At 35.6% G+C, this 25195-nt stretch overlaps 1 protein-coding gene across 3 annotated transcripts; it reads left to right on the forward strand.

Moving 5' to 3' along the window:
- On the forward strand, positions 1–23769 carry LOC134534198 (protein rogdi). Of its 3 annotated transcripts, none has more exons than XM_063372436.1 (7): positions 1–160; positions 2423–2494; positions 4977–5111; positions 8568–8725; positions 10754–10874; positions 12276–12485; positions 18051–23769. In XM_063372436.1, exons 1-7 carry the CDS (start codon positions 125–127, stop codon positions 18117–18119), a joined length of 801 nt encoding a protein of 266 aa, XP_063228506.1. In that variant the 5' UTR covers positions 1–124; the 3' UTR covers positions 18120–23769. The 3 variants fall into 3 exon arrangements, with proteins under 3 accessions (XP_063228506.1, XP_063228485.1, XP_063228496.1); XM_063372415.1 differs by having other exon boundaries at positions 3–160; positions 10739–10874; XM_063372426.1 differs by lacking the exon at positions 1–160 and adding an exon at positions 1374–1849 and having other exon boundaries at positions 10739–10874.
- The last annotated feature ends 1426 nt before the right edge of the window (positions 23770–25195 follow it).

Below are 25195 nucleotides of genomic sequence, written 5' to 3' on the forward strand. Positions count from 1 at the left end.
TAACATCTATGGTGTTTATTAATGTCAGATGTTCCAATGCTCGACGTTTCTGTTTGCTGTGTAAAACTGTAAATTATTCACATTCGTAGGTTTGTTAGCAACATTTATATTACTTGGAATAGAAATGACGGATTGTGAAAAGGAAGAATACTCAAATTTGGTAATGTATTGTATGCAATAATTATAATTAATTTCTTTAGAAATGTTTACTTTAATGCAACATGATTGCCTACTCCAACCAACGTTTTAACATAACCTTTTTCAAAAATTTTCTTATTTACTTAAATTTATTTAACACGTTATATATCTGACTAATGCCAATTACGTGTCTGCTGTGTATGTATATTGTAATTAATTTATAAATTTGACCCTGTTTTCTGCAATAGAGCCTACAGAGAACTGAAGTTATGATAAACTTAAAAACATTTCTTTGATATGATCAATATTCACTTGAAATGGAAAACTATTTAGGTGATAAAACAGCCTTTACCACAGCCGTAATGTCTGACATAACAGCCCTGTCTTTTGGAGAGACAGGATCAAGTTGTAGCTAGTATCAAGAAACAATAGGGCGGCTACAACTAGATCAAGGGTCTGTCTCGTTGAAAACTGTCTCGACTACACTATTAAAGCACAAAATAAATTTAAATCACTATAATTACATTAAAAGTAATGTTTTCAGTAATTTTATACCTCCCCTTAACCCAAAAATACCATCAAACGTTTACTATCAACCTTCTCCATCACCTTCTTGTGTGGAACCCGATTGAACACCTTTTCAAAATCAATTAAGATTGCATCTACCTGTTTTCCCTCATCCACTGCCTCCACCAATTCCTGGATTCAAGTATGGCGGCGACCAAGTTACCGCATAGGCGAACATACAATGGTTAATTACATTTGAAGTACTGGAAAATATCTGAGTTTGCCTTGACAGAATCATTAGAAATAAAACAAGGTACTGAATAAATAAATTTTTCAGGTATGTCCCCTCATTTTTTAGAGTGGTACCCCTATGCTAGACAATTACCAAATTACAGTACATTGAAATTAAAATCATCTTAAAATATAATGTCAAGTCTCTGTTAGTGAACACCTATAAAAAACCTACAGGCAAAAAATGTTACAAAACCAGACCTGAAGGCATAAAAACCTTTCAAATTTATAAGTGTTGTGAACTGTGCTTAGAACTTGACATATTATGTTATTTTATATCGGTGCCTGCTTATGTTACCATCCTTAATAATTATTTTTATTTTTCTCTGTTGTTTAGGTCTGTTTTGTTGTCTTTGTAATTAGTATTTTCTCATTATCTGTTTTTATTTTGTTATAACATTGATGTGTTTCTGTTTGTATGTGTTTGTGCCTACTTCCAAGTAGGTTTTGCTACCATTTGTAGGCATGTGACAAAAGTTAAATAAATAAAATAAATATTTTACATCTGCAAGTGAGCTTCCACCTGGTGGAAAGGACTCCTCCTCTTACATCACACTCCCATTTCCTTAAGCTTTGTTAGCATGTCCAGTGCTGTTCTCACTTCCATTACCTTTCCCTCACGCTCATTCCACATCTGCTGTGTCTTCACCAGGAATTACTGCTTTCCTCTTTATTTTTCACCTTTGCTCCCTCTGTATCGTACAGATGGCAAGCTACTATGTTTTTTTTCACTCAGTGCTGGTGAAAGGGGTGATATGAGATGTGGTATGGAGCAGCGATGGAATGAATTGGTGGGGGAAACAGGAGTACCCGGAGGAAACCCACAGGCCACTGCAACGTCCGCCACGTTTCCCAATTACGAAAATTTGGGTTCGACCACACTGGAATGGAACCCCGGTCACCTTGGTGGGAGGTGAGGGTTCCAACCAGTCGACCACCGCACCTCCATTCCATCCGCGTAGACCCTGCCTCATGTCGATTTTCTTATTTTCACCGGTGAAAGGGTGTGGTTGCATCTGTGCTGTCAGGTCACGTGTCAAAAGCAATCATTATTCAACTACGTGTATACATGCAGTACAGTTTTTACTGAATTACATTTTGCCAACTGGTGCTATATACACATCTCCCGTCACCACACTGAAAACATATACGTAAAATGTAATTACATGATGTAAATTGATACTTATAATGTTAAATAATATTAGTAAATTTTAATTTTCAAGTAACTATATATATTTTAGTTGAAAAAATTTAATAAAGAAATCAACTTGTACAAACTATAAAAGGGAACTAACACATGGGTGTTATTATTTAACATTGCGAGATGAGGGAATATGTTTATCATTCGGGTTCAGAACATTGTTTACTTGTTGCCTTTAAATTAGTTTATCAGAAAAATCATTTTAACGTAGGTATCTATGTTGATCTTTCATCACAAAATTTACCTTATATGTACTTAAAATTAAATATTAATTTATTTCCACAGAAGATGGAGTTTGAGTGGATCCTGCATCAAGAAGTACACTCTGTTCTGACGCAACTACATACTATACTGCTCGTAAGTACTTCCAGGTTTGCAAATGTTTTTGAATATTTAGTGTCCGTAGCAAGAGTTGTATAATGTGACCAGATGTTTATTTGTCCTTGGGTTTGACAGTGTGAAAAAGAAAGGAAGTGGCAATACAAGATTATGAGCAGCATTTTCTGTGCCAATTTTTGGTTAGACCAAACACTTTTCCATGGTATTTCAGAACTATGTAGGTTTTGATTTGGCATACATTTTTCCACAATGGGACACGTAATATAGGTGATTCAGAAATGTAAATGTCATAAATTTTGCACAAACTATTGACAAAAGTTATAAAAATTGATCAATACTTCCTACGTAAAATTTATTTAAGTTTTACGGATACTAGGTGTATTTCCAACAGTATGAGCAAACACCAAAACTGTCCATTTCTAAATGAAAAGTACTAAAAAACTAAAGGATGGGGGATAACAAGGAGGACAACATTTTACACAGGAAGTTTGAGAGCAATAGGCGAATAAGCCAAAACATCCCCCACCCACAGCATGATGCGATGTAGGGACACATTTTGTCAGGTAGGAAACAGTGATTCAGGGCATGCAGAGAGGTCCCAGAGGGTGTATGCGGACAGTTTGGTGTAGAATATTTAATGCAGTATTTACGACTATAGAGTTTTTTAGAAATTTTTCTGGGTAAATATAACATTTTTTATGGAAAATTTCATTTTATCCATTACCAGCATAAATTTACACAATTTAAGATGGTTAATTTACATTAGTCAATAATTTAATTTCTGCATATTGGTATGTACTGTTTAAATAATAGCACACCGGAGTAGCGCAGAAATTAGCAACGTGTTGTGGGTATCAGGGATCCCAGTAAGTTACATCTCTTACTTGAACATAGCATAAACATTAGATGGCAGGAAACCCTGTTATTTTACAGGGATGGGGGAGAAGTTAAGGTTGTGTAAGGGAAAAATTATTACAGGTCCATCAAAGAGGTCAAACACAACCGAAAGGCAAACAAATTTATTGATATACAGAACTTTGAAATGGCATGGGTTGCCAACAAAATAGAACAAAACACTTGACAAGCATCTTACATGCTGAAGACTATTACAAAAGATATTACAATATAGAATACTGATGCAATTCAGAAACGTGGTCATCAACCAAGTACGACAGATCACAAAACTTAACGTTAATTTAAAACAGCAAACATTAATATTCTACAAAAAGGTGAGCTTTTTCTGCATGACAATGTAAGCGCCCTTAAATAATTAAGTGTACAATTGAGAGAGAGTAAAGAAATCAACATCCTTATAGGGGGAAAATAACCTTTAATACTGGATAAGATCAAGGTCACACGCAAGGAAATGCACCGAGGCTAATCATAGAAAAACATCAAGCAAGGCAAAATTACACTACTTCAAGGCCACAAGGGCAGAATAAACCCTTCAGCCAGGACATTAATTTTGATGCTGAAACTAGAATTTAGACAAATAGTGATATTACAATTTATATTATCTGGTACGACCGCCACGTCCGTACAAAGACAAACAAGAACAAACTAAGTTCCTGCCGTGACTCACCTGGTTTGCAGTCACTGCATCACCCAACTAAATACTGCTGTTAAATACCTGACAATAACGAGAAGGGTTACATTCCCTTCAGTGCAATTCTAGCGTGCAAACTGCACAGACTTAAGAGCAGGGGGAGGGGAGGACAAAAGACGCATCTTGAAGTTTTCTGTTTTTGGCACCAAATGCAATTGGAACATACTGACCAGTGTATGTAGCAATTCAAACGGGAAACACTCGTGGCTTAGCGAACTGGTTTAACACATAATCTTGTGAAATTATGAAAAATGGGGTATGTGGACCTGCATGAAAAACACAAGATGGATTGGAAAATCTCTCAGTGCGCTGGGGCTGTGACATGAACACATCTCTACCAACCAGATTGTAAGTCTGCGTCATTTAAATGAACACATCCTTCTTTACCTTTGGTTGAAATTTTCAGAGTTAATTATTTGGAAAGTGTGTTGTGTGTACTTGTTTTAAACGATTTGTATTAAGTAAGAATCAAAAACTATTATGGGGAGTTGTCAGAAAAAAGGTTCACTCAATAAATGCCGGACCTCAAGCGCTCAGATATCTCAGATGAGAATTCCAGATCCAAAGGGGCCACTCATCAAACATTTGTCCTGACCGAGCCTTAAGTGATTTTCATAATATTGATTTAGTAAAGAATCACCTGAATTGTGGAAATTTTCGGGGAAATGAAATTTAGTGTGAGATGCTAAGGACCATGACAGGATTTCTGAAGTATTTTTAGAAAGTTTTTAAGCTGAAATCAATTTTTTTAAAAAATTTTTCACAAATTCCCTAAATAAAATTTTTTTTAAATGTTATAAATTTGGTAAAATAACAAATTGTTGGTGTAAATATTTGACGAACCCAGGAAACAATAAAACTGATTGTGGCTGTTTCCGCTTGCTGCGTGATCAGGAGTGCGTGCAGCGCTTCCCTGTGACACGCTTGAGCAACGACAACAACCCTAACAAGATGGAAAAATTCGTGCTCTCATCGCCGCCGGATGTGAAGTGTGTGGTGACGCTCGCTGGCGACAGCATCACCTCAGCGGTGAGTGCTCAGAACCACTGAACATCTAGTTTTGTAAATACCAGTCGCATTGCTTCCACGAGGCTGGAGCCAGTTTTGTGAAAGTTAGTTTGTTAAAGCTAAAGATAATTATGTTAATTCTTAGTAGAGTCTTAAAAGTTTCCCCTGTATGTCTTCAGCAGAGAGAGTTAGAAATTATTTGCAGAGTTTTTTTTTCCAAAACTTTTGGTGTACGTACACACTTACATAATGAAATATTTTTTTGCCTGTATCATTCTCATCAACATGCAGTCATATTAAAAAAAATCTTTCTTAATGCAGCACCAATGTGAATATTTAACGAGAAACCCTGCAGTCCCCTACAACATCTAGATGATTACAAATTTAATAAAAAAATTACCTTTCAGTAAATTTCACCATTCCGGAAGTTAAATTGAACACGCAATATTATATAGCAACAAGCTCTCAGGTCTTTTCTAAAATTTACTAGAGAACAAAACTTTCACACTAAAATGGTGCAGGAAAAAGTAGGTCAAGTTAAAAATGAACATGTAAAGAGTTTTATTATCTGTTGGTTTTTTATCAAGCCAGATTTTTGATGTAGTCCAATAATAAATTAAGGGTGTTTTAATAAAATACTGGTGTGAGTTAAACAGTCACATATTGTTAAACTTTTCTCAGATTTTTCATCGCTCAAGTTACCATCAACATTTCTCGTGGCAATTCTGCTTGAATGAATAATATGGGTGTATAATCTTTGAAAAATCAAAGTTCATTCAAAGAGTCATTATTTTTATATGAAAAAAAATTCAGAAATCTCAAGATTCTGATTTTTTAGATTTTGTTTATTTTAAAAAAAGCAGAATACGGTTAAGAGTCTGATTTTATATGGTAATTCAGGGCCATAAATAACATTAACGCATCTGCAAACTGTGTTTACCATGCACAATACACAGTGACAAACCTTTCGACCTGATACATGTCTGCCCTAACCCCCCCTTTCCCCCCCCCCCCAAGATACAGTCAGCAGTGTTTACCATTGGACAGCTCAGGAAAGTATCATTTTCTACCTGAGGAAAAAAAAAAGTTTCACAACACAAGAAGGAAGACAAAAACAAAAGTTGGCGCATTTTGCAAGAGGACACATGTTATTGGAAAGGAAATAGAAACAAATGTGATGAAATTTTATTATCTTCTTTCAGTGGCGTAGCCAGGATTTGTGTATGGGAGGTGTTAAGAAGCATGTGTCCCCCCCCCCCCCCCATATTAAAGTGGGGGGTCCGGGGGTCCTCCCCCGGGAAAATTTGGATTTTGAGGTGTAAAATAGTGCTATTTTAGCAGTTTTCGGTACTTAAATTTAAATATTGTAATGGTAAAATTTTTATTAGTTTTAATATGAAATTTGTTTGAGTGATGAATAAGAAATTAATTAAATATTTGGTGCTAAGGGGGGTGGGGGGGGGGTTTTAACCCCTAAAACCCCCCCCCTCCCCCCCCCCCCCCCCCCCGGTTACGCCCCGGTCTTCTTTGCTACTCTTTAGTTGAATTTAAGGAAAAATCTTTCATAAAAGTTTATACAATATTGTCATATACATACATGCTTTTTAATCTCTTTTTTAGTACATTGTATTACCTACAGTATAGTTTTGTTTTCTGTTACCTGGAATACAAGCACATTAAATTAATTTGCTACCAGCTCCTTATCCTGTTAACAGATAACTTTTTTTTATACAGAGCTGTGGAACAAATTAAGCACAAAATTGTGGATGCTTAAATATCTTCTATGTATGTTTTATAGTATGACCAATAATGGTGTATGTCCAAAAAGAATCCTAAATCATATATTTTTTTTTTTACCTTTTCTGAGCACACACATGAGTACTCAGCCTTCCAGCGCTGCAATCTCAATGTGTTTCATCAATATCTACGCTTACCTGTGGCTAGAAATGATGCTGCTGTTTGCTGTGGTTTGTTGCTTTACACAGTTGCTTCATTGTGAAGAATTCATCGGTCAGACATTGCCGTAAGCTGGTGGGTTTTGTGTGGGTTCTCCTGTATCCAATAAATCTGGTGATCTATTTGTAAAAGTAAAATAACTTCCACGCACACAAGATGTTAAGCCCAATCGATTACATTCTAATTTATGATTTTTAACATCTCTTTGACATTACGGTCATTGACATGTATGTGGGGTGAAATGACTAGATGGAACAGCTATAGCATGCATTGGTGAGGGAAATAGGAGTACCCCTGGAAAGCCTTCTGACGTGTGCCAAAATGTGGTACGTTTTTCACTTTGGCCTAACTGGGAACCAAACACAGATCACCTGCATAACAGGCAAGTGATCTGACCACCCAACCACTGTTGCCCCTAACTCAGTTGTGTATTTTAGTTGTACAGTAAACCCTCAATTATCCGTGTTAATTGGGACCTACCGATGCCTGGGTAATTTTAATCCTATAAAAAAAATACCACGTTTATCCGTTTCACGGTAAGTGTTGCCCTCGGATTTGGGTCGCACCATATTTGTCTTCAATAGAATTCTGAGCACAAGTGAAGTATTTGTGTACTGTCACCATGCAGTCTTTGCTGGAGAGGCGGCAGTCACCATCTTCTCCCCAGCCCGTGTTTTTCTTTTCTTTTTATTCCGGCAAGTTAATCTTTCTTTCCAGTTCTTTGTCCTTTCATAAAACTAGCACGCAGAAAGTCTTTTGCCAGGTTGGAGGAATATATAAGCAGACCTACCACAGGAAATCAAAGTTGAATGCAGCAGTACGTTCGCATCTTGCGTAGCCGTGGCTACAGTGTTTGTCCTCAGAAATGTTGCAGTTACTAGCGTGGAAAATAAACAGCAAGAGAAAACTGTATTTTTGGCATCGAGAAAACCTGTCGGGATAGACACTAAGATTGTCTACACGTGTGTTGCTAGTTCACGGTCATTTACAACTGCCGAAGAGGGAACCCAGCTCAAGATAAGATCGCGTAGACCCTGCACACATAAATTCTGGCTTCCCCTTTTCCCCTCGTAGTGTCTCTTTCTCCAGCCAAATGCCAGTTACATCAGGCGCCTGCCGGGCTGTCAGGCGGGAAGGTAAGTAGCATAGCGGCAAGTGAAACAAACTAGACGGACTGGAGACGTGAAGCAGCAGTCAGGGCATCCCCTAGGATTTAAAGTGACAAATGTGACAGTTGACGGGGTGGGCGACACAAACTGTAGGACCAAACATCTTTCTGGTACTTAACAAGATAGTTAAAAATATAGAACCGACAAGCGAAGAAGTGTGCCGAAGCAATGCCATCTTTTATTTTCTTCCAGCATCAGGATACATTTAAATAAAATCAAGCACGGATAACCTGAGAACCGGATAATCCGGGTCCGGATAATTGTGAGTTTACTGTATTTGTAATTTCTTTCACTGTCTTGCGTTATTTATCACAGTTTTACACTTTCTTGAACCGCCAGCCTGCATGTGCAGGAGATCAACGTGAAGGTGCAGCGGCAGCAGATGGTCTTGTACCGGACCACTATCCTGAGCGAGAACCCATGGAAGCTTCAGCAGATTCAGGATGCTGTGAACCATCTGCAGCAGGCCATTCGCTTTGTGGAGAGCATCGACAAGGACTACACGTTCAAGTAATTGCAGTCACTGGGTTCTTGAGCTTTTAAAACTTTTTGGTCCTATTTAAAATGATTTCATGAATGTACATCACATGGCTTTTTTATACTCTATGTCTTAGGAAAACGTCAACACTGAGAATGTTAAATATGTAGATAGCACAGATAATTTCAAAGTAATTTCACAAGCCAAAAATCTTGGACAATGGTCACAGCCTGCTATCCTTGAAACCAAATATTGTTTTTATGTAATTTAGAGAAAACACATCATGTCTCTGGTCCGGGCCAAACGATGGCTGAGGAAGGTTTGTACCGTGAATTGCAAGAGATCGCGGGAAAAATAAATATCAACAAACTTTATCTAAAATCTTTTATTCATTTGCAAAATTTCAGTCATTATAAATACTGAACTTCGCAAAATCATCAATGAGAGCTCCCAACAAATTCTTCAAGCGTATCATGACTTATAACTCTAGTGACTTACTGTTTGCTAAGTTCCAGTTAAAATTGTATCCAAAACGAGGCATTTTGACCTTGATTCAACAAATATTTTTCTTATCGTTCAGATGAAAACTCCTTTATATTATAAACCAGTAAATAACTTTTCACATAATTCTTTGTTAAAATAGCCAATATGTGTATACAAAATTGTGTTTATGACTGAATAATTGTTTTAAATATTTATTGAAGCTTAATACATTCAGAATTTTCATGTCTAAATTTTAAAAAATTAAATTCATGATTAAATTTAAAGGTGCAAAACTTGGACACACATTCTAGAATATTGTTACAAAACACTGACAAGAATACACAGTAATTACCGATCCTTCCTATGGTGTATGAATGTGTTATTTTCTTAATTTTGTTAAAGTTTATTTACTATTTGCTTTTAAAAATGACTAGAAATCATTCTTTATATATTCCTTAAAAAGCAACCTCGAAATATTACTAACATGAAAAATCTTGGCAATTATTGAAGGGGTCTCCGTTAAATTCTCTCAAAGTCTTCCTCACTAAAGCGGGACTTTAAACATTGTTCAATACTTCTTAAAATAAAATGGCTTTTAAAATTATTTATGATCGTATCTATTCTTTAAGTTGAGGATTAGTCTTCACACTGCCGGGTATAGTAGTTGCCATCGTCGTCAGTACTCGCTTTTGTTATGGTGTCACACTGCAGATATTGGGCCCGTCGCTTCCAGGAGAGGACCTGAACACTTGCCATCCTCAGAGGCACAGCGGGACTCTGACCAGAGCCAAACGGTATCGCAAAGAGCCATCACCTCTTAACTCCTCAGCGACTCTTGTTGCCCGGTTACTAGCCGAGCGAGTGTTGCTCGCAGCTGCCGGACTGTAGCATGCGACTTCTGTTGCTCGTCGACCAAAATCCAAATTGCAGTTGTTCTTTCTAATCTGCTTGGTTTCACTCTTCCGATTACTCGCAGAGCGAGTGTTACTCGCTTGTTCCTGACTTGAACCAGTCACGTGTGTTGTGACTTAAGCACACCTTCTCTCAATGCCCCTGTAGTAACAGTGTTGTCTCATGCCACGACGGCAGGCATCCTTAGCTCTGCAAAATATGGGATATACGTATATGTATACTGTCGTACAAGCAACAGTCGTTTTTAACGAGAATATTCCTTACTTTCCTCACCAAAGTTCTGAGGGTTGCTTAACCACCAAACACAGCAGGTTGTATCTTACCTGACTTGCGACATAATTTCTTCTCGTATCCTGCAGTGTAAAAAGTAATGTGATGTGGAGAACACCCATTACAATATAATAATTGGTTCGTTTCAATTTTGGATGTAGAGGTTTTACGTGTACTGTTTGCATATAGATTTAAAATACTGTAAAACCCTGTTTAGATGTTTCTCAAGGTTCTCATAAATTTAGACTTAACAGGGAAAACTTATTTAAAGGGTAAAATTACTAAAATTTTTAGGTCAAGTGCTCAATTTGTTGAAACTTATTGTGAAGTAAATTTTCCTGAAGGGGTTTTACTGTATTTTGTAAACTAGGATTTCATAGGACATTTCTGTGCAGGTCATCTGATGAAGTCCTCCACTTACTGGGGAACATTCTAAGTTGTCTGCAGCGAGGTCGTACCAGTCTTATTGTTCCTAGGAAGAAAACTATTGATGATCTTTTGAAAAGCAGGAATATGGTAAGTGAAAAGATTTATGATTGTGATCTATGATTAACCTTTTTTCATGTGGAAAGCAATTCTCCTGTTAGGTGATAATAGGAGAAAAGCTTTTTGTGTGTGTGTGTTTTATATATGTGTGTGTGTTTTGTCTGTGTATGTGTGTGTGTGTGTGTGTGTGTGTATATATATATATATATATATATATATATATATATATATATATATATATATATATATATATATATATATATATATGCCATGAAAACAACACACAATTGGTTGGCTCTTACCTAGTTCAGAAACTTACACAAATACTCAAAAACCTTTCCTATTCCCTAAGTAATGTGTTGTAGCCCAATTGTATTGTGCATCGTCAACAACTCTCCTCACCCACCATTTAAGTATTCCAAATGACTTGTTCTGATCTGGATTCACCAAAACATTTTCAAATGTTCCTGTTCTGTAGTTCCTGCGACATTTTATGTAAATGGTAGCCACGTGTGTACGTGTGTCATGAGTTACTTGTGACTGTGAGCTGCTTTTTAATTTCTTTCTTTCTTCTATACTCCAGTTTCTTTCACCCCTTTTTTACAGCAACAATCCATTCTCATCTCATCACCAGATTTCATCATGACTTGCAGCTACATTTTCAGTGCTACCAACTTCCAGGCACATCCATCAGTGATAACATTCATGCATACAATGAAACACGTGTAAAACAAACTCGATGAACATTACGCCAAATGCCTATTAAGACTTTACACAAAATAATTAACACATCCTTATTCAGTGGCGAGCTGATCTATTTAAATATTACAGAGGTTTGGAAACAACTTAACTATTTAAAAAGATGAAATCAATTTGAAGATTAATTTTTAATGTTTGGTACTTTACAAAATATTTACTTTCTTATCATATAAGCTACATGAGTTATTTGATAGTACAAATCGTTGATACACATAATGTATAATAGACGTGTTGTTAAGGTTCCCTGTTTTTGTAGTAGTAGTAGTTATTTAACACTCTGTAGTTCCATAACTAGAGACCTGCAAAATTCGTGGATTCATAACGTGATATGCTACAATTCAAATAATTATACCTTAGCGCTGCTTCTACCACTGGTTCACTGTTAATCTGGATTATTGAGGGCCAATTAGAAACCCTCGCTCAAAGAAGTGTCGATTCACAGACACTCAGTCGAGACGACTCACAAGTCAGCAGCCAATGAACAGGTGGCATTTGCCCAAATGTGTAGAGTGTAGTAGAGTCTATCCTGGAGGTTATTGAACCCGCGAATTTTGCAGGTCTCTATCCATAACCGTACGTCTAAAACAGTGATTATTACGGAAAGTAGGCAATACTCGGCAGCACCGGATTGCGGACGTCCGTTCAGGTTGTCACTGTCGATGGCTTGTGCAGAAGACGCTGACGCCGCCGCTGCCCGAGGACCTGGCGATCAGCTTCTACGTTCAGAGCCACAAGCTGGTCTTTGCCTTGTACCAGCTGTCGGTGGACCACGGCGTCATGAAGTTCGACCCCCACCAGGCGGAGTGCTCCGTGCCGTGGCTCAACGAGGTGCTCGTGCTCTTCACGGTCGCGCTGCAGCAGTGCCAGCAGCTCAAGGACAAGGTCAGTGTGCGGGGGCTTTTACTCCCAGGGACAAACCACCACACTTTGGGAACCCCCTCCTAGTAATACATACTAGATGTGCTGTTTCACTCTGCAGGTGTCCGGAAAATGAAAAGCAGAAAAATTATTTGCAAAAAAAAAATTTAAGGAAGATGCAATTAAGCTTAAGCAAGGCCTTGTTCAATGGCACACAACAATTTTTTTACCAATTGAGATTCAAAAACAAAGCAAGTGCCTTCGAACACCACAGCGATACACAGGGAAAACTTACAGACTCGCTAAAGTTGAGTATAAAAAAATATTTCTTGCGTGAAAATTCTTTACACTTATCATATTTTACGTGCATTTAAGAAGTAAATACTATATACTACTTATTATACAGCACAAAAATTATCACGGCTTTAAATTCGGCCTGTAACAACACGATAATTGACTCATTAATAATGCAACATGAAGGCCTTTTGTATATTTACATCATGTTTCTATCTCGACAGGTTTTTGTGATGCAACTTTGTCCAAAAATTGTTTTTGCATGAGATTTCCTACGCTTTCTACTACAACATTTTATTCATGACCAAACTGCTCTAAAGAGTGTGCTTGTTATTATAGAAGAACGGCAGTCTTTTCTGTCTTGGAGAAAACATCAGGTAAAAAAAAAATAATATATGGGGGAAGCAGGGTGGCGACCAACCGGGAAAACCGGGAAAAGTCAGGGAATTTTGCCAGCAGGGAAAAGTCATGGAAAAGTTAGGAAATTTTTCAAATAGTCAGGGAAAAAATTAAATCTTGTCTAAAGTTCCTGCTGCAGCATTTTACAGCTTAATATTATTCATAGTCTTTGTTAATTTGTTAATTGTATGTAGCGAATTATTAACTGAAATTCTGAATACTATATTTTATACAAAGTTTAACATTTTAATGAAGCCATTTTTGATGTCGCGGGCCCATGAAAAACTCTGCTGTGTTTGCGTTGCTGATAACAGCTGGCTGGCTGGCTGGCGTGCGCACGCATGCATTGTATTGCCACCATAGTCATGGTACGTGTACCAAATTATTCTATGCTTACTAGTTTTATAGCTCATAGTACACCGAGATGACCGAAATAGTTTTATTTTTGTTTCTCGTATTATTGGCAACTGTGGTACAAGTACACGAACGTTTTGGGATGAAAACGTGAGTGCTTTTTTTTGTTGCCAGTCGTATTGTGTAGTGCTTCTCTACGTTTTACTTTTCAGATGTACTATTTATTTCATTTTGCTGTCCTCTTTGTGTAAACGTTTTGAATAGTGGTGTGTACATGTTTTCAGTATTATTTAGTAAGCTAGTCGGGCTTTGTTCTGAAGATAAAAAGGAGAGAATAGAAGTAGTAGACAAAGATGGGGGGAAAAATGTGCGCGGGATCAGATATGAACGTGTGGGCTTGGGAAGAATATTGCCGTTGCTGAAAGCTAAGAGTAAAGGTGATTAATGAGTTAAAGTGTTTATTCGGTTATATTCAAATTTTTAGCCCATTACTTTTATGGAGTAAAACATTTTTTTTAAAATGAATTCCAATACAGGATAAGAAAAGTGAAAGGTAAATATTAAGAGTAGCTAATCATTAGACTTGCGCATAATAGTTCGCGACCGGGAGCGCTCCTATTAAAAACGTTTACACAAAGAGTACAGCAAAATAAAATAAATAGTACATCTGAAAAGTAAAACGTAGAGAAGCACTACACGACTGGGAACAAAAAAAAAAAAAAGCACACACGTGCGAACTAGGTCGCTCTTTTAGTTCGTCCGCTCCCATTTCGAATTCAAAGAAGACAGGTCACAGATAGTTCGTTCGCTTTGCTACCGCTACTGCAGGCGATCTTCTTTGTATGTTATAGTAGTTATTTTTTATAATGATCAGTGTTGTGAACGCCTAGACTATTATCCTTTTTTGGGTTATTATACATCAAATGAGTAAATAAAACAATAATTTAAATAATTGGGTAAAATGGCGTATATAACAGTTGTTTTTAATCTTCACTTAACATATAATATAATCGAAAAATTTTAATTTATAAAAGGATTTATTTTATAGCTAGTAAAAGAAATATTATTTATGAAATGTGTTTATTTTAGTGAATAAAATTCAGTTTTATAAATATACAAATTTTAATTTTTTTTTAAGTTTTAGAAATAATCAACAAAAAATGCGTTATTATTTACAGGCAACAAAATTACGTACATTATTAAGAAAAAAGACCCATTACTCTTTTAATTTGTTACCTTACAATTAGACATAGAAAAACTAATAAAAACTCTTTAAGTAAGATTGTTTGCTAATATTGCTTAAGAATGTGTATGTTCATTAGTACCTATATATAATTCACTAAATATTAGCAAGTTCATCATCACTTAACATACATTATAATCGAAAAAATTTAATTTCTAAAAGCTATTATTGTTTGTCTGATTTTGTTTTGACATATATTTGTGTATGTTATCTGATAAGTTAGTTATAATATGTAAAAATAAGAAGGTTTTACGCTTAAAAAAAATTGATGAGATTGTTAGGCATGGTCAGGGAATAAAAATGATTTTCCTGGAAAAGTCAGGGAAAAGTCAGGGAATTTATTCTTTACAGTTTGGTAGCCACCCTGGGAAGGGAAACACTTTTCCTTTGTATTTTCGTTAGATAGTGCTTATTCGTGTGGGGAGAGGGGAAGTGGCACACAGCTAAAAAATTATGCTAGTTCATAGTATGTAGTACTATGAAAAGTGAAAAAAAGGTACTCATGGATTTTTATGTTATGGAAGACACTTTCATTTTTCACTAATATTGGCCGAAAATTAACAACCATATTGTGAATCAACAGAAACGCCAATTCACCTAAGTATCTGCGAAATCGACTTCTGCCGATACATATCGGCGCAGCTCTGTTGTTTTTATTAGGTGAAGTTTAGTTCAGATTTCATGTCTTTTTAAAATTATTGGACATATTTAACTAAATAATTCTTCAGTTACGTTTCCTTTTTTTTTTTTCTGGTATTCTGCTAGTTTTGTAAGTAGTAATGCATTTTTAGCAACTCTCACTTTCAAGGTGTTGGTGAAGGGGGGTGGTCCAAAAATCATTGCCACCAACAAAAAGAAAGAATTTGAGAGCAAAAGAACGTGTGATTTGGAATTAGTGGTATTTCTTTTGAGTAAGAAATTGTTCAGGACATTCATCATGTGTTTAAACATGTGTGAAATGAAGAAATTGTTGCCAGCTGCCATTATGGCATAGATCTTGTGACAAGTCACAATTGTGCCCAGCTAAGACAACGTTTGTTCCTTGCAGATGCAGAAAACACTTAAATATTCCATCTGAAGTTTTAGGTAGTGGTTGTAAGGTTCTGTGCATGGTTATTAAATTATTGGAAACTGTTACTGGTTGAATGTAAATAAAAGAGTTTGAAATGTATTCTTCCGGCAAAAAATACATGTTCTATACACAACATATCTGGAAGAAAACGCTCACTCACTCACTCTTGCCGATTACTCCTCATAGTTCTGTGCCTTCACGAAAGAATGTTCTTAGCGACTTTGTCTGCTCGGTACCGAATAAACGGGACCCACATTCCAGTGGACCAACGCACCACCCAGACCTGCTTTGCACGTCTGAGGCCTCATTTCTAAATAAACCTTTAAAAAAAATTTAAAACTCAGGTTGAAACTTACTGCAGCATAGCCCTGGCACCCATACGTTAAATTATTTGTCCTTACAATATCATCAAATTGTTTTTAGTGAGCCACCGAATGGTGCGGAGAACCACACAGCACTCGGAACAACGACTGACGAGACTATGTGACAGCCTACAACCACACAGGGAAGAAGCAGTCACGTGACCTCAATGACCAGCCACATAACACCTCTTACAAGGACACGACAATATACAAAGTACAGAGCCTTCGCATTGAGGCTTTTCTGTAAAAAAAACAAATAATAAAAAGCACAAAGTGCTTTCCGTTTGCTGGTGCAAAAACGTGATAAATTTGCTTCCACCTTGGGAGTGAACACCTGCTGATTTTCCCATCATGGGAATTTATACAGAAAGTGACAAGGTCTCGGCAGCTGAAAAAATGTATGCAAACTTGATGCTGTCATGTTGCGCACATGTTCCCTTTCTTTTCCCAAAACAGTGCACAAGGTTCTAGAATAATAATTATCATTTTATAAATAAACCCAAATGTACAAAATTGGCACAGACACAATATTTAAAGTAAATAAATACTGAAAAAGATGTACACTAATACAGTAGTAGCCTAGCCAAAAAGTGAAAACCACTAATAGAATATACAGTAGAACCCATTTATAGTGAACCCGCCTATAATGAATTCCCGTTTATTGTGAATTTCCATCTCAGTCCCGGCAAAATGATTTGAGGTTATGTATTAATTTATTGGATATAGCGCACAACTTTTGTCAATGTTGATACGTTTTCCCGTGTACCACGAACAAATTTTGCAGCAACTGCGATACTAAATGATACGTTGTAATCTTTGATGCACCAGACTCGTTATTTTTCGTTTATTTACTTTTGACGGTACAAAGAATTACGTGTTATTAAGCTGCAAATGTGCTTCAATAAGAAATACGTACATAAAAAAAGGTGAAAAAGCGGTAAAAAACGTAAGGCATTATCTGTGCGAGATAAACTGGACATTATTGAAAAGGGAGACTCAAACCCCACTGTCCCGCACGTGTTAATAGCAAAGGAACTGGGAATTGCAACATCCACATTAAGTACAATATTAAACAAGCTGAACAATCTTCTTTCTCAAGCTGCGATAACGTCACAGAGTATTAAATGCCCGAAAAAAGGATAATATGCCGATTTCCAAGAACCATTAGGTAATAGAAAGTGTAGTTCATTAAAAATATTATCTGCATTTGCTCATAAAACTGTTGCTTTGAGTATTTTCATTCGTTCTTTTCATGACTTAGGCCTATGTGTAGTTAAGATTTTGCTTTTGAGTATGTATTGCCAATATAAAAGTTTTCCCAGATATAAAGTTTCCCCTCTATAGTGAACATATAAACTACTCCCTTCAGATTCGTTATAACAGGGTTCTACTGTATGTAGTTAAAAAGCTTTTCTAAATAAAGTAATTAAATATCCAAATTACTTACAAGCATATTCATGTCAGTAAAAATACAAATACAAATATAGGTCACCATCAGCTGATATACTGCCTTACTGAAAAATATCATCTCCTAAGAATACTCTGAGAAGCTAGGGAGGGATGGGGTTTTGCAATGCCACAATCTGTATTTCAATGCTATTTGATTTGAAAATGTGCTTTGAAATTACATACATGTTACTTAATCTGATGTGGAAATTAGGATTTGTAAATTGATTATTTGTTTACCTTAAAATGTAAAAGTGCACAAATATATTTACATATTTTGTTGACCTAAGTTTTCTAAATTAACAATAACAATAAAATTTATTAATGTTTTTTGCTACTGTTAATTCAGAATCATTCTATGAATTTTTCAATTGCAGATCATTTTTTTTAAAATTCTTTTTGTTTATTTTTCCCTCCAGATTTGCATATTCTCGCAGTACAAGGATCTGACCATCAGCTCTCGGCCAGCTTCTCCGGTTAAGTGTTGATGCCCAGCTCGATAGTCGTGCAGTAGCGGGTTCTCGACGATGGATGGACAAGAAAGAGCGGCAGTGTCTGGTGATACAGCCTCCCGTACCACATCATCTGCACTGTTTGAGGCATCCGTCCGTCTGTCTGTTACTACCAACTTGTATTTTCTAGTACAAAGTTTTTTTTTGTGCTATTCCTGTATTGGCACAAACCGTTCCTGAAACTTAATTTTCTGACTTATTGTGAATCAGGTGTAACATGGTTTGTCATTGTTATTGAGAATTTGTGTGATAGAAATTCAAAACATATGAAAACTGTTATACTAATGAAAATGAAAATGAAAATTAATCTCAGAAGGATGTTTAGATTGCGTAAGTAATGTGTGTGTTTCTGATGTTTTGCCCAAGCGCATGGTGCCAATGTGGTTTGTCAATTTGAATCCGACTCTTTATCGCCGCTATTTTATGTTTTAATCCCAAATTATTTTATTTATCTATGCCTCTTTACTTTAATTTTAAAGGGTCTTAATGTCTTAAGGTTTATCTATTATTTTCTGCTTCCATAGCTTTTGCTTATACTGTAGCTGCTGTGAAGCAGATGACTGCTGTGTACTAGTATTCCACCGATCCGCCTTAAGTATTGAAAAACATTGTTTTAACCAGAAATGCTGCGTTGATGAGGTACCTGTGTAATTATGATATTTTTAATACTTAAGTAATTTATGTGCTTAGTTACCTTTTATGTCTTTGTGGCCTGTAAACAATAATTTTGAGAAAAAAATTCCTGGTTAATGCCTTTGGCCTGTTAGAGAAAAATTGGTTTGATGGTGACCTGATCAGACCTAAGACAGTTGAAAACTCAACACCCACCGATTTAGTCCTACTGGCCCAGTTACCCAATAATCAGCTTCATTATTGTATTTTTTTTTTCTAATTAAAAAAATTATTTTTGAGATTCACTGTGAGTTATGTAGTGCTGTGATAGGATAAAAAAATTTTAATATATTCCATTTTTAAAATGTTTTATCATAGCTAGTTGTAAACAACAATTATTCTTTATTCTACTCTAAAATAATGTAATTTTCTAACCTGCGAATGCAGGTTATGCTACAACCTATTTCTTAATCACGATTATTGCAACTTGTTCTTCTCATTGATTGCTCACTGTTGGTTGCATGTGTTATAATTTTTTATTTGTGCTCTGTTTTGCAATCAGTGCGTAGTGGTATTCAGCAGGTAACTACGTATGTGTTATGTACCATATTTACTCATCTCTAACCCTTTTGTTTCTCAAGTTTCTCCAAAATAAAAATGTTTACATTAAAATATAAGATGCACTTCAATATAAGTAACACTTTAATTTATAACTGATGAACTTTAACCTTGGTGTATTAGTTCTTCTAAGTAATTAACTAACTCAGAAGCACCGTTCAGTACAGTTTGTGCACAGGCTGTACTGTAGACATTGCGATTATATAGCTGCTTCAACCTTAAGTAAGGAGAGGTGGTTTTTTTTTACATGTAAAGTGCTCTATGTGTTTCTGAAATAAATTGGAGCCTCACTTGCACTGTCGTGCACCTGGGGTCATCAATATTTCATCTTAATATTAACAGTTGACTATCTGTCCAAATCTTATTCAATGGCTTTTTTTTTCCAATACTTCCACAGATTTTGATGAGTAATGTAAGTAGTCTCTAAAAGTCAATAAATAGGTGTGTCTTAGACTCAAATAGAGTCAGCGAATGTAAGACATCATCAGTGAGCTCAAAAGGTTACCAGAAAAAGTTGCATCATCGAGTCGATGACTTTGGTATGAAGGGTTTTTCTTCTTTCTTTTTCAATCATTTGAAGAGCTGCAAATGGGTGCATGCCTGGCCTAGTTAGTCTGAGCCAGACTTAAAAAATTGTTAGTACCTTGTGCAGGCAGACTGGGCCTTCACAAGTGTGTCCAACCTGTGTAGGGCTATTGCCCCCATCTTGTGTTGTGCACAGTTGCATTCGCCTTGGTCCACATCAGCACTGTGATGCTCTTGTAGAGCATTTAAGAAAATTTAATATGACTTATAATGTACAGGGTCATAACCGAAGCAGGGTAACAAATAGGTGTTACCTAATTTTTTTAACAGTCTGGACTGAAAATTTAAGTTCTCAAAATACTTTTTGAATGTAATTTTGATTGACCATTTTTCCTGCACATCTGGTCAAGGTTTTGACTGGCATTGTTTTTTCAAACAGTTTTGGAATTTTAGCTTATATTCACCATTCCATTAGACACTATAGTCTAATTCATTGAAGTTTTTTTGCTTACCAAAAATAATTGGAATAAATTGGTTGGAAGAATAATTTACCTTAAACAAATTTTATAATCTGTTGTGTGTGTGTGTGTGTGTGTGTTTTTTTTTTTTAACACTTATGTTATTTGTAATAAAATTATAACTTAATAAAAAAAATTTAAAACCTTTGGGGGAAAACTATAGTGTTAAACATAAAACTACTGTGTAGCAAATGTTTCTTTAGCTTTCATTTCAATAGTTTATACTGTATTGCTACACTGAATGTGGTTAATTTATAAATAAATGGCATTCTAATGAAATCAGGACATCGTTAGATTTTTTGAATGGTATTAGGGCACTTATTTTATTTATGATTTCACCTTCATGGATGCCCTGAAGATGGCTGTCATAATCATGGTGGAGGGTGGTTTTCCTGCATCAGGTGTGTCTGGCGAGAAGGTACCAACTGCGTGACTCGAAGCAAACTGGGCTTGATTAACTAGCAATGTCCAAGTCCCATGAGCAAGTTTGGACATAAGAATAAGGTTTTTCACAATCATGCTCAGAGAATGCCACTCAAAACATTTTTTTAGATAAAATTTTTTAGATGGTTTTTTAATAAGGCAAGGTATTGCCAAGGTCCAAGTGGCCTCATGTCTAGTATGTAGAGACAAGATTCTATGGTTTTATTTTTTTTGGCCAATTTTTTTTTTAAAACCGGAGATTTTGGGGTTATTGTTTTAATATTTTATTAAATCTTTTTGTACATAAATATAGCATATTATTGAACAAATATAGGTAATACAAATGTTTCATAATATGTGCTTATTTCACCAGAACAGTGTAATTTTGACAGAGTGTTTTTTTTTTTCTCAATCTAGGGCAGAATTAATCCTGATGATTAAAAAAAATCGGCAAACATTTGTGTGTTTGAAAAATGTATCAACATCGCAGTATAAAAATGAGTTAGGTGCTAATGACAAATGCAAGACCAGTAAATATTCTTTTTCAAATGTATTTAGTATACATACATTTTGGTACAAAATTCATGCAAAATTAATTAAATTCATTGAATTTTAATATATTAAAAATTCATGTTTTTGTGATTGGAGTTAGGTTTTAAATAAATATGCTGATTAATTTCATAATTTAAGTTGCACTGGAGTGCATTATGGTGTATTAACTTGCATTTCAGTGTTATATGGTTTCTTGACATGCTTTTCGGTGTTATTTCAGTTTTATCGCAATCCGCCACATAATCTTGTCCCTACTAATATGAAGGTGCCAATTCTTTTCCTAATTACATTTCTGAATAACTGATTTCATTTTATATTCGGTGTTGTGTTGGTATTTGATCGGCTTAGTGAAAATAATTTATACTCATGCTTTTTTTTTTTTAAATATTAGTTGTGAGTTACACATTTACTTGCATAAGCCTTGTCGTCACATAATTTCTGGTCGTTTTTTTTATCAATGTTGTGTGTGTGTGTTTTTTTTTTTTTCTGTTACATAATGCGCTAAACTACACACCAGATCATGCAAGCTTGGCCAAACATGTGAGGGGAAAAAAAACTATGGCAGGGGGGGGGGGGGGAGGGAGAAGCTGCTGTCGCTGTTTAACACGTCCTTGACCATGGTGTGACGCATGGTCGTTTGAACGGTCTGCTAGCTCTACGCTGGGCAGGGAGTGCTGGAATGTGTTCTGCCAGTTTCTCTCGGATTCTTATCGTAGCTGCACCCTCCCCCCACCACACGGGGATGTCGATGCGTCGAGCTGCAGGCGTCGCGACATCGCGGCACTCGTGACGCCGCAATCCTCCCTTACTGCTGAGCGTGCATGGGTGCTAGATTTGTGCGCCAGCCAGTGTTTGCAGCGACGTGCTTCGCATTGTCGCGCAGAGTAACATTGTTGGTCGAATTAGATTGGTCAGTTAGGTAACATAATAAAATTATAAATTCTTTAAATGATATTTCAGCCCTGTGTCGTTTATTATTTAGGCAAGAACAAGAAGGTACTCACTTCAAAAGAGTACGTTTACCTTTGCAATTATTAACATGTCTTGTAAGTGTTAATGTTTAATGGAACAAAAGGACATTCCAACTTCAGCTTCGTTTAAATTATAGCTGTGCTATGCAAGTAAATATGTACCACATGACTTTTCTCCTTGATTTTAGGGTAACTAAATTCTGTAACAGTAATCAGAATTTTTCCTCTGTAGGTATCACAGTACTATTGTCATGAGTGGTACAAATTGAATCAAGTTATTTCAGTTGTCTTTACTGGTATACCAGGCTGAAATGGGAATGCAAAGGAAAAAAAACTATGCCTGATTATCTAGAAATAGAGAAACTTGAGTTACCAGTGATAGCTGCGCTCTTTGAATGCATCATCTGGAGAATGTCTTTATTCCTACTCTAAACTACGAGTAAATTTGTTTCAGTCCCACGGGTATAAACATTTGCCTATAGGACTGTAAGCTTATCCTATATTCATATCTGTTAATTGTATCGGTGGCTATGATGTGAAGAGAGAAAGTAGAGGCACTAACTAGGAATATGCAGTAACAATCCTCATTCTATAAATGTACTGTCCAACGAATATTATAGCAGTGGTGTCATTTTTTTTGTGTCAGACCCTATGTTTTTTTTTTCACAGCCTTAAGTATTTTATGTCATGCCCATATGTATGAAACAGAGCATTTTATAGCATTTTAATCATGAATGTAAAACATGATGAGTTGAATGGCCAGTGTAAAACTCATCTGTTTATTTTTTCCTCATCAGTTGCATTATGAAGTGTGTGTGTATGCATATTTTAAACCTATGCATAAAAAAAAACAGTCTTAGCACTGGTAAAAAAACAAAAAAAAACCTGAATGTGTTAAATATGAATTGTGATTATGATTTTTTAAAAGTAACTGCTAATTTATTAATGTTTGATAGTGTTTTGTGTTTGTAAAGTTATTGTGGATTGCATATGCTTCAGTGTTGTCTTTGTTGCATCTCTAGCAGGTTTCATGACTTTTGTGTGTCGTGAATCATGTATATATTCACCTTTCATGTATGGCACACTGCTAGTTGACGTATACCTGTGAATTTGGATTGTGTTTGTATAAGTAAGTGTGAATTGCTCAAACATTTGTGATTGTGATTCTTAAAGTAGTATGTGTTTGGTACCCATGTTATTTTACAGTATGTAGTTTTAACTAATTGTTTAAAAAGTATATGTGACCCCAGTTTGTATTAGAGTAAATATAAAGATTGTTGGTGGAGACAATATATAGTAAGGCTGTGAACTACGTCTGTGTTTGTTAATGTTGTTGCACTAACTATAAGATTGTTCATGTATTGTTATTGAGCATTCTTATCTAATTCATTAAAGCTGTTGCAGAAAGATTTTAATGTTGTCAATTTATAAACTTTTGGATATTAGTGTTTTCCGTACGAATTTCCAGAAAATGATGGTAACAATCTTTTGTCATATACGTGTGTATCTTATACAACCTTCAGATGTAACATCTAATCTTCTTAAAAGTGTTATGTTTAAGACACATATTATTTAAATTTTAGATGTCTTTTATGTGAAAAATTACAGTTTGGCCTTTATGAATTACATGTACTTAATAATGTGGGTAGGACAAAGTATGCTTCAGTTTATAGTTGAAAGATACATTACAGAGCTTAAGTAGTAAATTTATAACCAGATTAAAGTCTACTTGTTAAAGTCTAACTGCTGTTCATTGTAAACTCATGGGAAATATTCATGTGTTCTACACTCCTGGTTGTGATGAGTCATCTACATTCACTGGTTCTGGAAATTTTTCAACAAAGAACATGTACAGTAAGACAGTGTTGCATTTTGCCATTTTTTTCAAATGAAAGTAACTGGGGAATACAATTAAATGCAGGCTTAAAATGTTATATAAACTGGGCTGATTTACCACAAAAAATTAAACATATAAACAGAATACACAGTTTGCCTTCGTTGTTTGTATTACCTAGTTTATAATATTATATTATACCATAAACCTATACCCCTATACCCACGTCCTTAAGTTTTCACCATATAGCATATTCAGTAAAACCTCCATTAACGAATATTCTATTTAACGAAAAACCCCATACAACGAAATAAAATTTTGGTCCCGCCGAACCGCCATAAGATCAATGCTGTTTTAACCTCTAAATACCGAATTTTATTTGTTCTGAAATAGTGAAATTCCCTTTACAACGAACTGCGGTAAATATTTACAATCGCGGTAGATGCCAAAAATAATGCTAAAAATCCGAAAATACTTTTATTCTATGCACTTTCACTTCCTCTTTTCAAATCAACCGGCGGAGATAAGAAATTCCAAATACTTTAGGAGATATCGAATTTTTTAATTTCATGATATGTAGAGTCGCGGTAGATGCCAAAAAAAATGTAAAAAATCCTAAAATACCTTTATCATATGCTCTTCAACTTCCTCTTTTCATTAAAAGCGGCGGAGATAAGAAATTCCAAATACTTTAGGAGATATAGAATTTTTTAATTTTGCAATACAAGACCTGTGGAACCATTCGAGCGGCGCCATTTTTGTTATTTTGCCGTGTTCGTGAATACGTGAATCGTGAATGCGGAATTAATAAAATGGTTGATTAGGTCAGGTCAGTTACATTATTAATACTTTCAAACTAAGCCGACATTAAAAATTATTTTGTGAATTAATTTTAATGGCTGTTTAGTTTAAAATATTTATAATGTAACTGACCTGACCAAACAAACCCGGACAGAGGGTGAACAGTAAACTAAAATGGTCGATTAGGTCAGGTCAGTT

This window comes from Bacillus rossius, chromosome 1 (genome assembly GCF_032445375.1).
Source record: "Bacillus rossius redtenbacheri isolate Brsri chromosome 1, Brsri_v3, whole genome shotgun sequence".
Classification (NCBI taxonomy): domain Eukaryota; kingdom Metazoa; phylum Arthropoda; class Insecta; order Phasmatodea; family Bacillidae; genus Bacillus; species Bacillus rossius.